General features: G+C 40.2%; 1 protein-coding gene across 1 annotated transcript; it reads right to left on the bottom strand.

The window, feature by feature from the left end:
* Positions 1 to 2,282: 2,282 nt before the first annotated feature.
* On the bottom strand, positions 2,283 to 7,014 carry LOC120721798 (ciliary neurotrophic factor-like). The gene is made up of 3 exons (XM_040012352.1): positions 6,628 to 7,014; positions 5,847 to 6,158; positions 2,283 to 3,425 (listed from the first exon to the last, which is right to left on the bottom strand). Exons 1-3 carry the CDS (start codon positions 6,733 to 6,735, stop codon positions 3,285 to 3,287), a joined length of 561 nt encoding a protein of 186 aa, XP_039868286.1. The 5' UTR covers positions 6,736 to 7,014; the 3' UTR covers positions 2,283 to 3,284.
* Positions 7,015 to 11,120: the final 4,106 nt, after the last annotated feature.

Raw genomic sequence — 11,120 nt, 5'->3', positions numbered from 1 at the left:
GACTTTATTAACAATTTTATCTTTGGTTTGCATATATGGATGAATGAAGCAGGACAAAGAGGTCACGTATCATTTATCATTTTGTAGCAATCCTGAATGTTGCTGTATACATATTCACCATCATATAATGATAATATATGATTTAACTGCATGTTTTTCTCTTGTTTTGTTTTTTACACTCAGTTGTGTGGTTCTTTTTTTTTTTTTTTTACCATCGGTGCGCTGTGTGTGTGATCTGAAAACATTGGCTGTGAGCATTGATAAAACTGTTTTGATGTTTGGTGTTGTCAAGAGTCGGAGATTTTGTGAATGTATTTTTAACAACCGGCTTTTGCACTTTTGAGATAAAAAGGTGGAAGGTTTCAAGAAATGTAGCTTCGCAAATGTGAAAAATCATTACATGCAATTCCCTAAGTGAAAACGCAAAGTCATTTTCTTCCTGCTTTTTTTTTTTTGTTTCTCATGGAAACCAGTTATGGCTTCAGGATAAAAATGGTGGGTGGCATGGATCAGTTTACTTGTTGTGGAATATTTCTTCACGCTGCTTTAGCTCGGGATAAAATTGTGTCTGATAATCTTGAGAATCTGTGACCTGACCCCAAAAAAGACACAAAATGCTGCTGTGGCAAACTGATCATGGAAATCCTTTTATTCTGCATTGACTTTTTCCCTCAGTTTCTATTTCTTTTTGTGCTACAATATCCGAGAATTCAAATCTTTTTGAAAATGCATGCATTTTTGTGTTTGTATTCTTTTATGTCATGTAACAAAGTTTCTCAGCATTCCCTAAGCACCATCCCTACAGGTGTTGATGTCCTGTAATGAAATTCATCTTTAATGTAAGATTACTTGGCCTCAGTGAAAGTAAACACACAGTTTCTTTCTATGTTGAGTGATTTGTTGGTTACAAAGCAGGAAACAGTTTCGAATACAGTGTTGACTTTTTCAAACTTTTTTTTTTTAAAGAGAAAGGACCAAAGTATCATAAAATATATTAAACAATGATGGGAAAGAGTAACGTTGTACATTTTATGATAACTGCTTAATATATCAACAGATGTACAGTAAAATGACCTTTGACCTAATCTCAGCTGCAGCAGCATTACCTCTCTGTTATATACTCACGCTTAAGTATGCAACGTTTGTATGTAATAGCTTCATGGGTGCTATGCTGTGTGCATCACGACTTTCAGACATTGATTTTATTCAGAGAGAGGACACACTTGTCGACGAGCTTGTTACATTGTAGCATGTAGGTTGTGAGATGGTTGTGGCTTATATATCACATGGGAGAGGTCTTTGAACTCTTATGCTTTTTCTTCAATCATTCCCCCGACTTACACCACTACTGAACCTTCCTCTCTCTTACTTCACTAGACGTTACATGTCCTCAGGTTCATCCATGATCAGTAATTGCACTGCTCAAGCGATCTTCACAAGAACCTAAAACAACGTGCGACTGGTTTAAAAAGCAAAGAAAAAGTAAACACAAAATTGAAATGATTTACCAATTATTACATATTATGTGACAAGTCTAAATCATATTTTTATTATCAGAGGTGGACAATTCATTTTCCTAAGAGGCTATTTGAAAAACTGTGACCGCAGTGGAGGTCCGCACCAAGCTTATAAAAAGATGAAATTGAGCAGAATGGAGTTCATCTTACTGGTGCAGCCTTTCACAACAGTCCCAGTTTCTCACAGGAGGTCTTTGGAAAATTAAGTGTCCACCCCTCATCTATACTAATCGTTTATTTTCTTGGCACCAAAACAGCTAGGAGATAACTATCCCTTGAGGGCTGCGTCAGGAAGGGGGCATGTTTGGTGGGTATGACCTGCTGTTAGGTCAGTAGTTTTGCTTCTGTATGACACCAAAGTGGATTTTAAGCAAACAGACAAGCCAGTTGTCCAGGGACTTTTCAGTTTCTAAAAATGGGGGTTGTGTATAAAAATGATTGTAATTTCTAAAAAGGTCAAGCAGTATTTTCATTAAAGCCCTGAAGTTAAAGCTGAAAACTGCATTAAAATCCTCCGTAGTGGTTTGCAAAAAAAAAAAAATTAGACCGAAATGTGCAATTGTCTAAAAACCTAATCCTAAGTGCAGTTCATCATACTGTCTGCATGCCTCAGACTTGATGCCCTACCCATGTTTATTATAGATATTTCATCTTTTACAGTGTGGCTTGAATTAACTTGTATCCAATGCCACAGCGACACGCTTGACATCAGAGATCATAGGACACGACCCAGAAGACAAAGTAGAACCAATACCAACAAAAAACAAAGATTAAGATGAGCTTTTAATCTTCAATAAACATCCAGTTATTCATCACAGACATAAAAGAAAAGCATGGTCATCGGATATTCACCATACCGGCAAGTGTGGAAGTCACAGCTCATTCACTGCGTGAGCGTATACTGTGTCAGCGTATACTGTGTCAGGCATTTTAGACTACAGTGAAATCACTGCGTTTCAGAATGTTTGATAGTTTTGGTAACAGACAGACAGACAGTACGGCTCTACTGTAAAATATCCATCCGAGGGCAGGAGAGAAAAAAAAAAGTTTGAGAACCACTGGTCTAATAGTTCCAACTTGTGAACAGTGTAGCAGCAAATTCAAGTATAACAACAGGAGAGAACCTGGCGACCAAAGCAGCAAAACATGACACTTGATCATCACAGACTGTGCCAGCCCCATAAACATCCGATCGGCCAGCCTATACACGACAACATGAAATCTAATTTGGAATCGTTAGATGTGTTAGTAACGTGGTACATGAAGAAAAGCTGTTTAAATTAGTAAATGGCTACATATTTAGCTGCATGTCAGTCACAGTTTAACAGTCGTGTTTTTATGGTGTTAGTCTAGCAGTCAGATTTTGGAGTGTTAAGAACAGCAGGTAGTTAGTCATCAAAAGTAAATCTACTTAAATAAAATAAATTATACACAGCATACACAAAAAAGTCACTTTCAAACACTCTTAAATGCCACTGCACAAAGCAAACTGATGGTTACACAAGTGTAAAGTCTGCACACTCTTTTTTTTGTCCAAAGAACCGACAACTGTGGGAAACCAGAGGGCTCTTTAGCGCTTGCTGTGGAAATAGTAATGCCTAAGAAAAGCTGTTTACTTGGCTAAAGGAGCTTAGCTGGGATTTTATTTGAGTGTTCACAGAGTATATTCCACATCACCTTACAATTTTGAATTTGGAATACATCAAGGGGAAAGCTGGCTGCTGAATAAGCTCGTTCGTAGATGCCGATCGACTCTAACTAGGGAATTTAGGCCTCCTCTGCTCCTTCTCTCTCCGTGTGCAACACATGGAGAGTTTTCGCGGCATGATCAGACCAGTGGATCAGCTCCAGCAGCACTCGATAGGTCCAGAGTTTGAACCCGAAAACTCCCCCAGAGCCGTCGGTTTCCTACACAGAAGAGAGTAAGATAGAGCAATAGATGTCTCTCATTAGGAGTGAGCCCTTGCATTCAAAATCTGCTAAGAAACTGTTTTGGCCTAATAAACATATACACACTTGGTGAAACTCATTTGGATTGTTTACTAAATAACTAATTAAAATTAATGCCACCCTTTATATTTGACAATGACAATTTCACAAACAAGCACTTAAATCACACATCCAATGGCTACAAAGTACCATTAGCATACATCTGAAGTTATCAACAACCAGATGACTTCACATTAAATATTTGGTGCTTCAATTCAGTTTTATATAGTGCCAAATCACAACAGGAGTCACTTTAAGGTGGTTTATATTGTAAGGTAAAGACTTCAATAATCAGACGATCCCCTATGAGCATGCAGTTGGCAACCAAGGGAAGGAAAAACTCCCTTTTAACAGGAAGTAACCTCTAGCAGAACCAGTCTCAGGGAGGAGCGGCTATCTGCTGGGACCACATGGGACTGGATCTGCTGGATGTGAGGGGAGGAAGAAAGGACAGAGACACACTGTGCAAGAGAACCACAGTGAGTGGAAAAAAGTGAATAAAGAATAAACAGTGGATTATGGGAAGCTTGCAGCAGCAATGGAGGATTCAGGGTCACCTGATGCAGCCCTAACTATATCCTTCATCAAAAAGGAAAGTTTTAGGCCTAATTTTAAAAGTACAGAGGGTTTCTGTCTTCCTAATCCAAACTGGGAGCTGGTTCAACAGAAGAAGAGCCTGAAAGCTGAAGCCTCTGCCTCCCATTCTACTTTTAAATACTCTAGTAACACCAAGTAAGCCAGCAGTCTGGGAGAGAAGTGCTCTATTGGGGTGACCTACAGCCCTCTATTTTGTTCCCCACCAACTTGTGGGAGAAATATCCATCCGTTTAGTCTGTTGTCGATGTAAAAGGACAAATACAACCAGGGTTTTCTTGAACATTTCAGGGCCTGAACTAATGATTTGAACTGTTTGTAAACAGCGTTAGTCACATTCACACAAAAGCTGTAATTCATGTAATACAGGGTTTAGTCACAACCGTGCTGAGATTTTAGGTTTTCCATCTGATGAGAATGTAAAGTCAGAGCCTGGCTACTCTAAAATAAACTTCTTTTTTCGGGTTCTTAGTCAGATTTGCCGTTCACGATCCAAATATTGTGATGACTTTAAAATAAATGCATTTAAGCTCATAGATGTAGGTGTTGAAACTGAATTTTATCCACTTCAGGGGGTTTACTTGGTCAACCCGATGTCAAAGGGTTGAAATCAGTTACATGGAGAAAGCCAGGGACATAAAGACACATCATAATAAACCTTTACAGCATACTGCGCTGCATGCACGGTTTTAGTCTATATGATGCCACAAAGTTTCATTTTTAATCAGGGTTGTGTCGAACCATATCACATGCGATGATACCTGTATGAATTTTTACGTGATGTAAAATAAATCACTGCTGACTTCACTGCTATTCCGACACCATTTACATTTCCTAGAGTATAAATATAAATAAAGGAGACAAACCCGGGCATGTCTGACGCCGAGAGCTGTGCGTCAGCCTCCAGTGATGATGATTTAGTACCTAAAAAGGGAGCTACTGCAACAAGCCCAAACAAAACAGAAAACATCTGCTCCCACTGAAGGTGGAAATGACAAGCTTGGTTCACTACATGAGACAGAAACCACACTATTACTACCAAGCAATGAAGGAGGAGAGATGATCAGCTGGTGATGCGCCATCACAGAGCGATCAGATGACTCCACGAGCATCGCTGGAGCGCTCACTAGCTGCACTCGATGCGTCAGGAAGAGCAGACAGTGGATGGAAATTACTGATGCGGTTACACGGCGGTGAAGGAGGGATTTAAGCAGCTGGTTAAAAAGCTTGAGCTGAGATACAACATCACAGGCAAAGCATATATTTTCAGTGTTATTATGTGATGATACTGTGCTGCTCCTGCAGAGTTAGAGGGAGCAGAGGGTTCACACTGGATCTCAGTGTGAAGAAGTTATTTTATACATTAGTTAAAATTTCCGGGGAAAACTCTACCTAAGCTACTTCTGAGCTCACATTTTCCTGTCCTTCGTCACTGCTATTGCACTATAATGCAACTGCTGCTGGCACCTGTTTCCATAGATTCACACTTCACAATAAGGAAGTGTGTCAGCTCACTGGAAAAGGGTGGAAAATGCTGCTAGGCTGCGAGTATCAATAAAACATATTTTTCCCTAGATTGTCAGAAATCTCCCAAACATTCTTGAAATATTGTGATATATTTTGAGGCCGTATTGCCCACCGCCACTTTTAATGTGTTATGGGCTGTGGACAGTTGTGAGTGTCACCATAATAGAGGCCACAAGGACATGACTAACTACAAAACCCCCCAAACGGCACCTCATTTACCTCATTACACTGATTATCAGGGGTAACCTCCAGGTTGGTGCCGTCAGTCTCCACCAAACCTTTGGTGCTGTAGAGCAAGTGTTCCAGTCGGGCTCGCACGTTCTTCCTCATGGACTCGTACTCATCCTCCAGCTTGCCCCACTCCTCCTCTTCCTTCTGGATAACACGGTGGAGCAGCCCGAGGCACTGTCGCAGAGCAGAGTGCAGCAAGTGCACCTGCTCCTCCGTGCTGGGCTCCTCAGATTCTGGGGACGCGGACACGAGGCGCTTCCCATCTGGGGTGTAGCTGGACAGGAAGGTCTCTCTCTCCGTCTGAAAAGATAAATAAATATAAATTTGTCCCACTCCGATGCAAACAGGTCACTTACCTTGCACCCTTTAATCTTATTTTAGGATAAGTCTATTTCAGGGACCAAGAGATAACCATTGATTAAACTGATCAATCAAGAGCTTTTCTAAAAGGATGGATGGCAGCAGGGGGAAAAAAAAATCCAATACAATCTATCCATTAGGTTCCCCTTGGGAAATTGAGTGGTGGGGGTGGAGGGTATTTTTTAGTGTAATTACCCCCCTCCCTCCAGTATCTGCTCCAAAAACAAACTAGTCAGCGTTAAATCCTGCTGTGAAAGACAGACACAGTCCAAAAGCGACAGGTAGCAAGCTGCCTGGATACTGAAACACTACGGCTTTAAAGAAAGCTCCAAATAACTGGGAGGGGAGCGTCCCAGACAGAATGACCCGCATGAGCTAAGCAGAAAGGGTGGCTACTCTGATCACTCACGTATAGCCGGAGCAGACTGGTACACTCATGGTGCAGTAGCCGGGCAAGAGCCACCGCTTGTCCCGTCAGCGAGCGGCCAGCTATCGGCTGCTCCTCCTGCTCTGCCATTTGCTCTCAGCCGTGTTTATGTCAAAGGTGGGCTAGCAGCGAGCGGGGCGCAGACCGACCGACAGGAGCAGAAACAGTCCCCCTCCCCTCTGGCAGCGAAACTACGCTGTGTGGCTGTTTCTGAATACTTTTGCGGTCCGAACACGAGCCGGAGATCCACGCGGGGGGACAGCCAGTGGAGCCCGATTGTGCGGGTGCTCATTTGGCATGTACACCAACAAGAGGGGATGAAATTGGTTCCGCCAGCCACGGTGTGCGTGTGTGTGTGGTGGGGTGTACAGAAAACGTTACCATGCGGCCCACCCACCCTTCCACGCATAATAAAAACTCTGTTTATTGGAATAGCTTTCCCCCCCTTCTCTCCAGCAGCTGTAAACAACGATGGAAAACTACATAGGTTTATTGTATAAGTAAAAAAGAGAACAAGTTTATTTTTGTTCAATGCATTGTTTGTTTAGTTTTTATAGTTTTTATTAAAAGGCCAAGGCTAACAATAAATTTTGCAATGCGCTGGAGATGTGTGGGAAAGTATATCTCAATTAATGTTTAACGTGGACCCATTTCATTTTCCTTATTTTGTGTCTACACACAGCTTTGTGCAAAAAGTCTAGCGCTACCCTTCATTTCTTTATATTTTACTTCTTGTGATTTATTTTTGAAGTGGTCTTAAATAATAGTTCTTTAGGGTTTCTGTAGGTCTGTCAAAGTTTGTCTTTGGACATTAGCTGCTGTGTCCTTGTGCCTGACCATTTTCAGAGGAATGTTTTTTGCTTTTTCAACCATTTACACCGACCTATTAATCATTCAACCATATAAACGCACCTAACTCAAAGGGATGAACCAGTGTTGTGTCTACACCTGACAGAAAACTTAGCAGAGGACCAGTTTTAAATTGCAAAATTTCCCCTAATTTCTTTACTTTAAGTGACAAAAAATGCCAAAGATAACACAGTCTAGCAAGCATAAAATAGTATAAGGTGATTCCTAAAGACCTATTAGCTGAATATTTGTTATATATTGTGCATTGTGTCTGGATAAATTGAGGACAAAAGAAGAAATGGCAGACGAAAAGAAAACAGCAGATTAGCAGAATCTGAAAGTCATCTCCTTAAGAAATAGGAAAAAGTCTGGCAAATACCTGACACAGGACTGCTGATCCATCTACTGTTTAATGAAGGCTCACCAGAAATGCTCTCACTGAAATGGTGGCTGTAAAGACATTTTTTAAAGGAAGGGAAACATGAGAAAAGGATGAGGCACGTCAAAATACCCAAGGGCTGGACTGAAAATCAGTGACAACAGGTCTGATGGAGTTATAACACCAAAACTGACATTTTTGGTTTAAATCATCATCTGTAAGTACAGAAGTGGTCAGGCAAGTGGTAACGGTGTCCACAGCCATCTGTAATGAAATTATGAACACAGAAAGGTACCATCATGGACTAACACCTGGAAAACATCTGATTGGTAGCAGGTTGATTTTTCAGCATGGCAATGATCCTAAACATAGAACAAAAGGCAGTCAAAATTCAAACAAGAGCTTTGAATGTGCTTCAGGAAGCCTGGAAAACTATTCCTGAAGTCTGCTAAAAGAAACTAAAAGAAAGCTTGCCTAAGAGAGTTCAAGCTGTGTTAAAAAATAAAGGCGCTCGTACCAAAGGTGTAAGCCACCTGGATCACTTGCACCTTGCAGTGTATTTACTTTCATGGAGTCTTCTCTTTATGGTGGACTTGGATATCGATACACCTACCTCCTTGAGAGTGTTTACTTAGTTGGCTGTTGTGATGGGGTTTCTCTTCACCATGGAAATGATTCTGTGATCATCCGCCACTGTGGACATCCAGGTCTTTTTGTGTTGCTGAGTTCACTGCTGCTTGCTTGCTTGCCTGCTTGCTTTCTTAGGATGTTTTTGTTTAATTTTTCTGTTTTCACAGCTTAAGGATGTCTTGTTTTACTTGCACGGAGAGCTCCTTTGACTGCATGTTAGACAATCTTCGAAATGCAAACACTACACAGTCACCTCAGATCAAGTCCAGGCCTTTTATCTGCCTAATTGATAATGATATAATGAAGGATTTGCCCACACCTGCCCATTAAATAGCCTTTGAGTCAATGTCCACTTACTTTTGGTTCCTTTTGAAAGAGGGTGGCACATGTTAAGGAGCTGAAACTTCTAAACCCTTCATCCAATTCAAATGAAAGCTGACATTCTACACAATATGTCCATGTCCATCATAGAATTATAATTGGAATATGTTTCAGTAAACAGATAACAAAACAAAACAAAACTTGAGGCAGTGTCCAAATATATATTGACCTAGCTGTATATGCTGTATTACCATGCACATTTGGATATTTCAATAAATCGCTGCACCTATTTCCCATTTTCTTTCACTGTGACGGTGGTTGATGAACATATCAAACACAACCAGAGTTAAACAATGAAGTCAGGGTATGAAAATCCCTGGCTACAGACTGCACTACACACAGTATGATGTCAAAAAGAGTGGATATGCCTAACATCTAATATCTGAGACACACAGCTTTGGCTGTGAGCACAGAGGCCCCACCCACCTAGTATTGAAACCTTCTGTTTGTGAGGGATAGCCTATCAGGAGAACGTTGGCTTAAAGGGAGTGGGCCTTAAAAGGAAAGAATGCTAATTTCAGGCTCTAAGTTAACTGAGAGGTTGACCTAAGACCCAGTATAAGGAAATTATTTATTTTATTTCATTTTATTTTTCAAATGAAAATTCATGCAAAACTACTCTGACAGAGATCAGAAGAGAGCCAGAAATATGCAGAATAGAATAGAATAGCTCTTTATTGTCATTGTACATGTACAACAACATTGTGGGTACTCCACACAAACTGTACAGGACATATAAATACAACACGAATAAATAACAAACAAGAGTAATATATATAAAACAAGAGAAAGGCACACATTAAAACGACAAGTTGCAAAGTGCTTGAATACATTTGCTAATGAGCAAAACCCTTTAAAATATAGATATTCCTATTCCTATGACCACCTGGATGGATGATATAAAGATTTCTGACCTGTGTGACAGCTCATACCTCTGTTTTGAACTGATTTGTGCAAAAAACTACTACGATGCTCTACTCTGCTAGTCTCTAGGTATCAATGCATACGTAAAATTATTTGTTAAAACAGAAATGAAAATGAACAGAAATAAAATGTATTGCACAATGTGTCCACCAGGGGAAGCACTGGCAAGGAAGAAGCCATACCAAGGAGTGCCTTAAAGTGGGGAAGAAATTCTGACTTTGAGAATCTTTTAAATTAACAATCAATTCAACAGAAGTACATCTAATTGAGTCCAGAAGTGTCACAATTAGTGAAATGGCGACCACCTGACTACAGTTGATGTGTATTCACACTGTAAACCGTAAAGTTGCTATGTTGGTCATTTTAAACCACTTCAAAGTCACTTTAAATCTCAATTGTAAATTTTAGACTGTTATTAACCCCTTTACCCCAAAGTGTATATTTACTCCCCTTACCTCAGTCTCAAAGTGTATATATATTTATTCTTCTTACTCTTACTCTTGCTATATTTATTGTTGTTCTTTTGCAATGTATGGAAATGGAGCCTCATCATCTCGTCTCTCTACAGGGAGTGCAGAATTTTTAGGCAAGTTGTATTTTTGAGGAATAATTTTATTATTGAACAACAACCATGTTCTCAATGAACCCAAAAAACTCATTAATATCAAAGCTGAATGTTTTTGGAAGTAGTTTGTAGTTTGTTTTTAGTTTTAGCTATTTTAGGGGGATATCTGTGTGTGCAGGTGACTATTACTGTGCATAATTATTAGGCAACTTAACAAAAAACAAATATATACCCATTTCAATTATTTATTTTTAAACAGTGAAACCAATATAACATCTCCACATTCACAAATATACATTTCTGACATTCAAAAACAAAACAAAAACAAATCAGCGACCAACATAGCCACCTTTCTTTGCAAGGACACTCAAAAGCCTGCCATCCATGGATTCTGTCAGTGTTTTGATCTGTTCACCATCAACATTGCGTGCAGCAGCAACCACAGCCTCCCACACACTGTTCAGAGAGGTGTACTGTTTTCCCTCCTTGTAAATCTCACATTTGATGATGGACCACAGGTTCTCAATGGGGTTCAGATCAGGTGAACAAGGAGGCCATGTCATTAGTTTTTCTTCTTTTATACCCTTTCTTGCCAGCCACGCTGTGGAGTACTTGGACGCGTGTGATGGAGCATTGTCCTGCATGAAAATCATGTTTTTCTTGAAGGATGCAGACTTCTTCCTGTACCACTGCTTGAAGAAGGTGTCTTCCAGAAACTGGCAGTAGGACTGGGAGTTGAGCTTGACT

Source organism: Simochromis diagramma, unplaced genomic scaffold, assembly GCF_900408965.1.
Source record: "Simochromis diagramma unplaced genomic scaffold, fSimDia1.1 OVJJ01000604.1, whole genome shotgun sequence".
Classification (NCBI taxonomy): domain Eukaryota; kingdom Metazoa; phylum Chordata; class Actinopteri; order Cichliformes; family Cichlidae; genus Simochromis; species Simochromis diagramma.
Note: the sequence above shows the minus strand (reverse complement) of the source record. Positions and strands in the feature narration are given on the sequence as shown.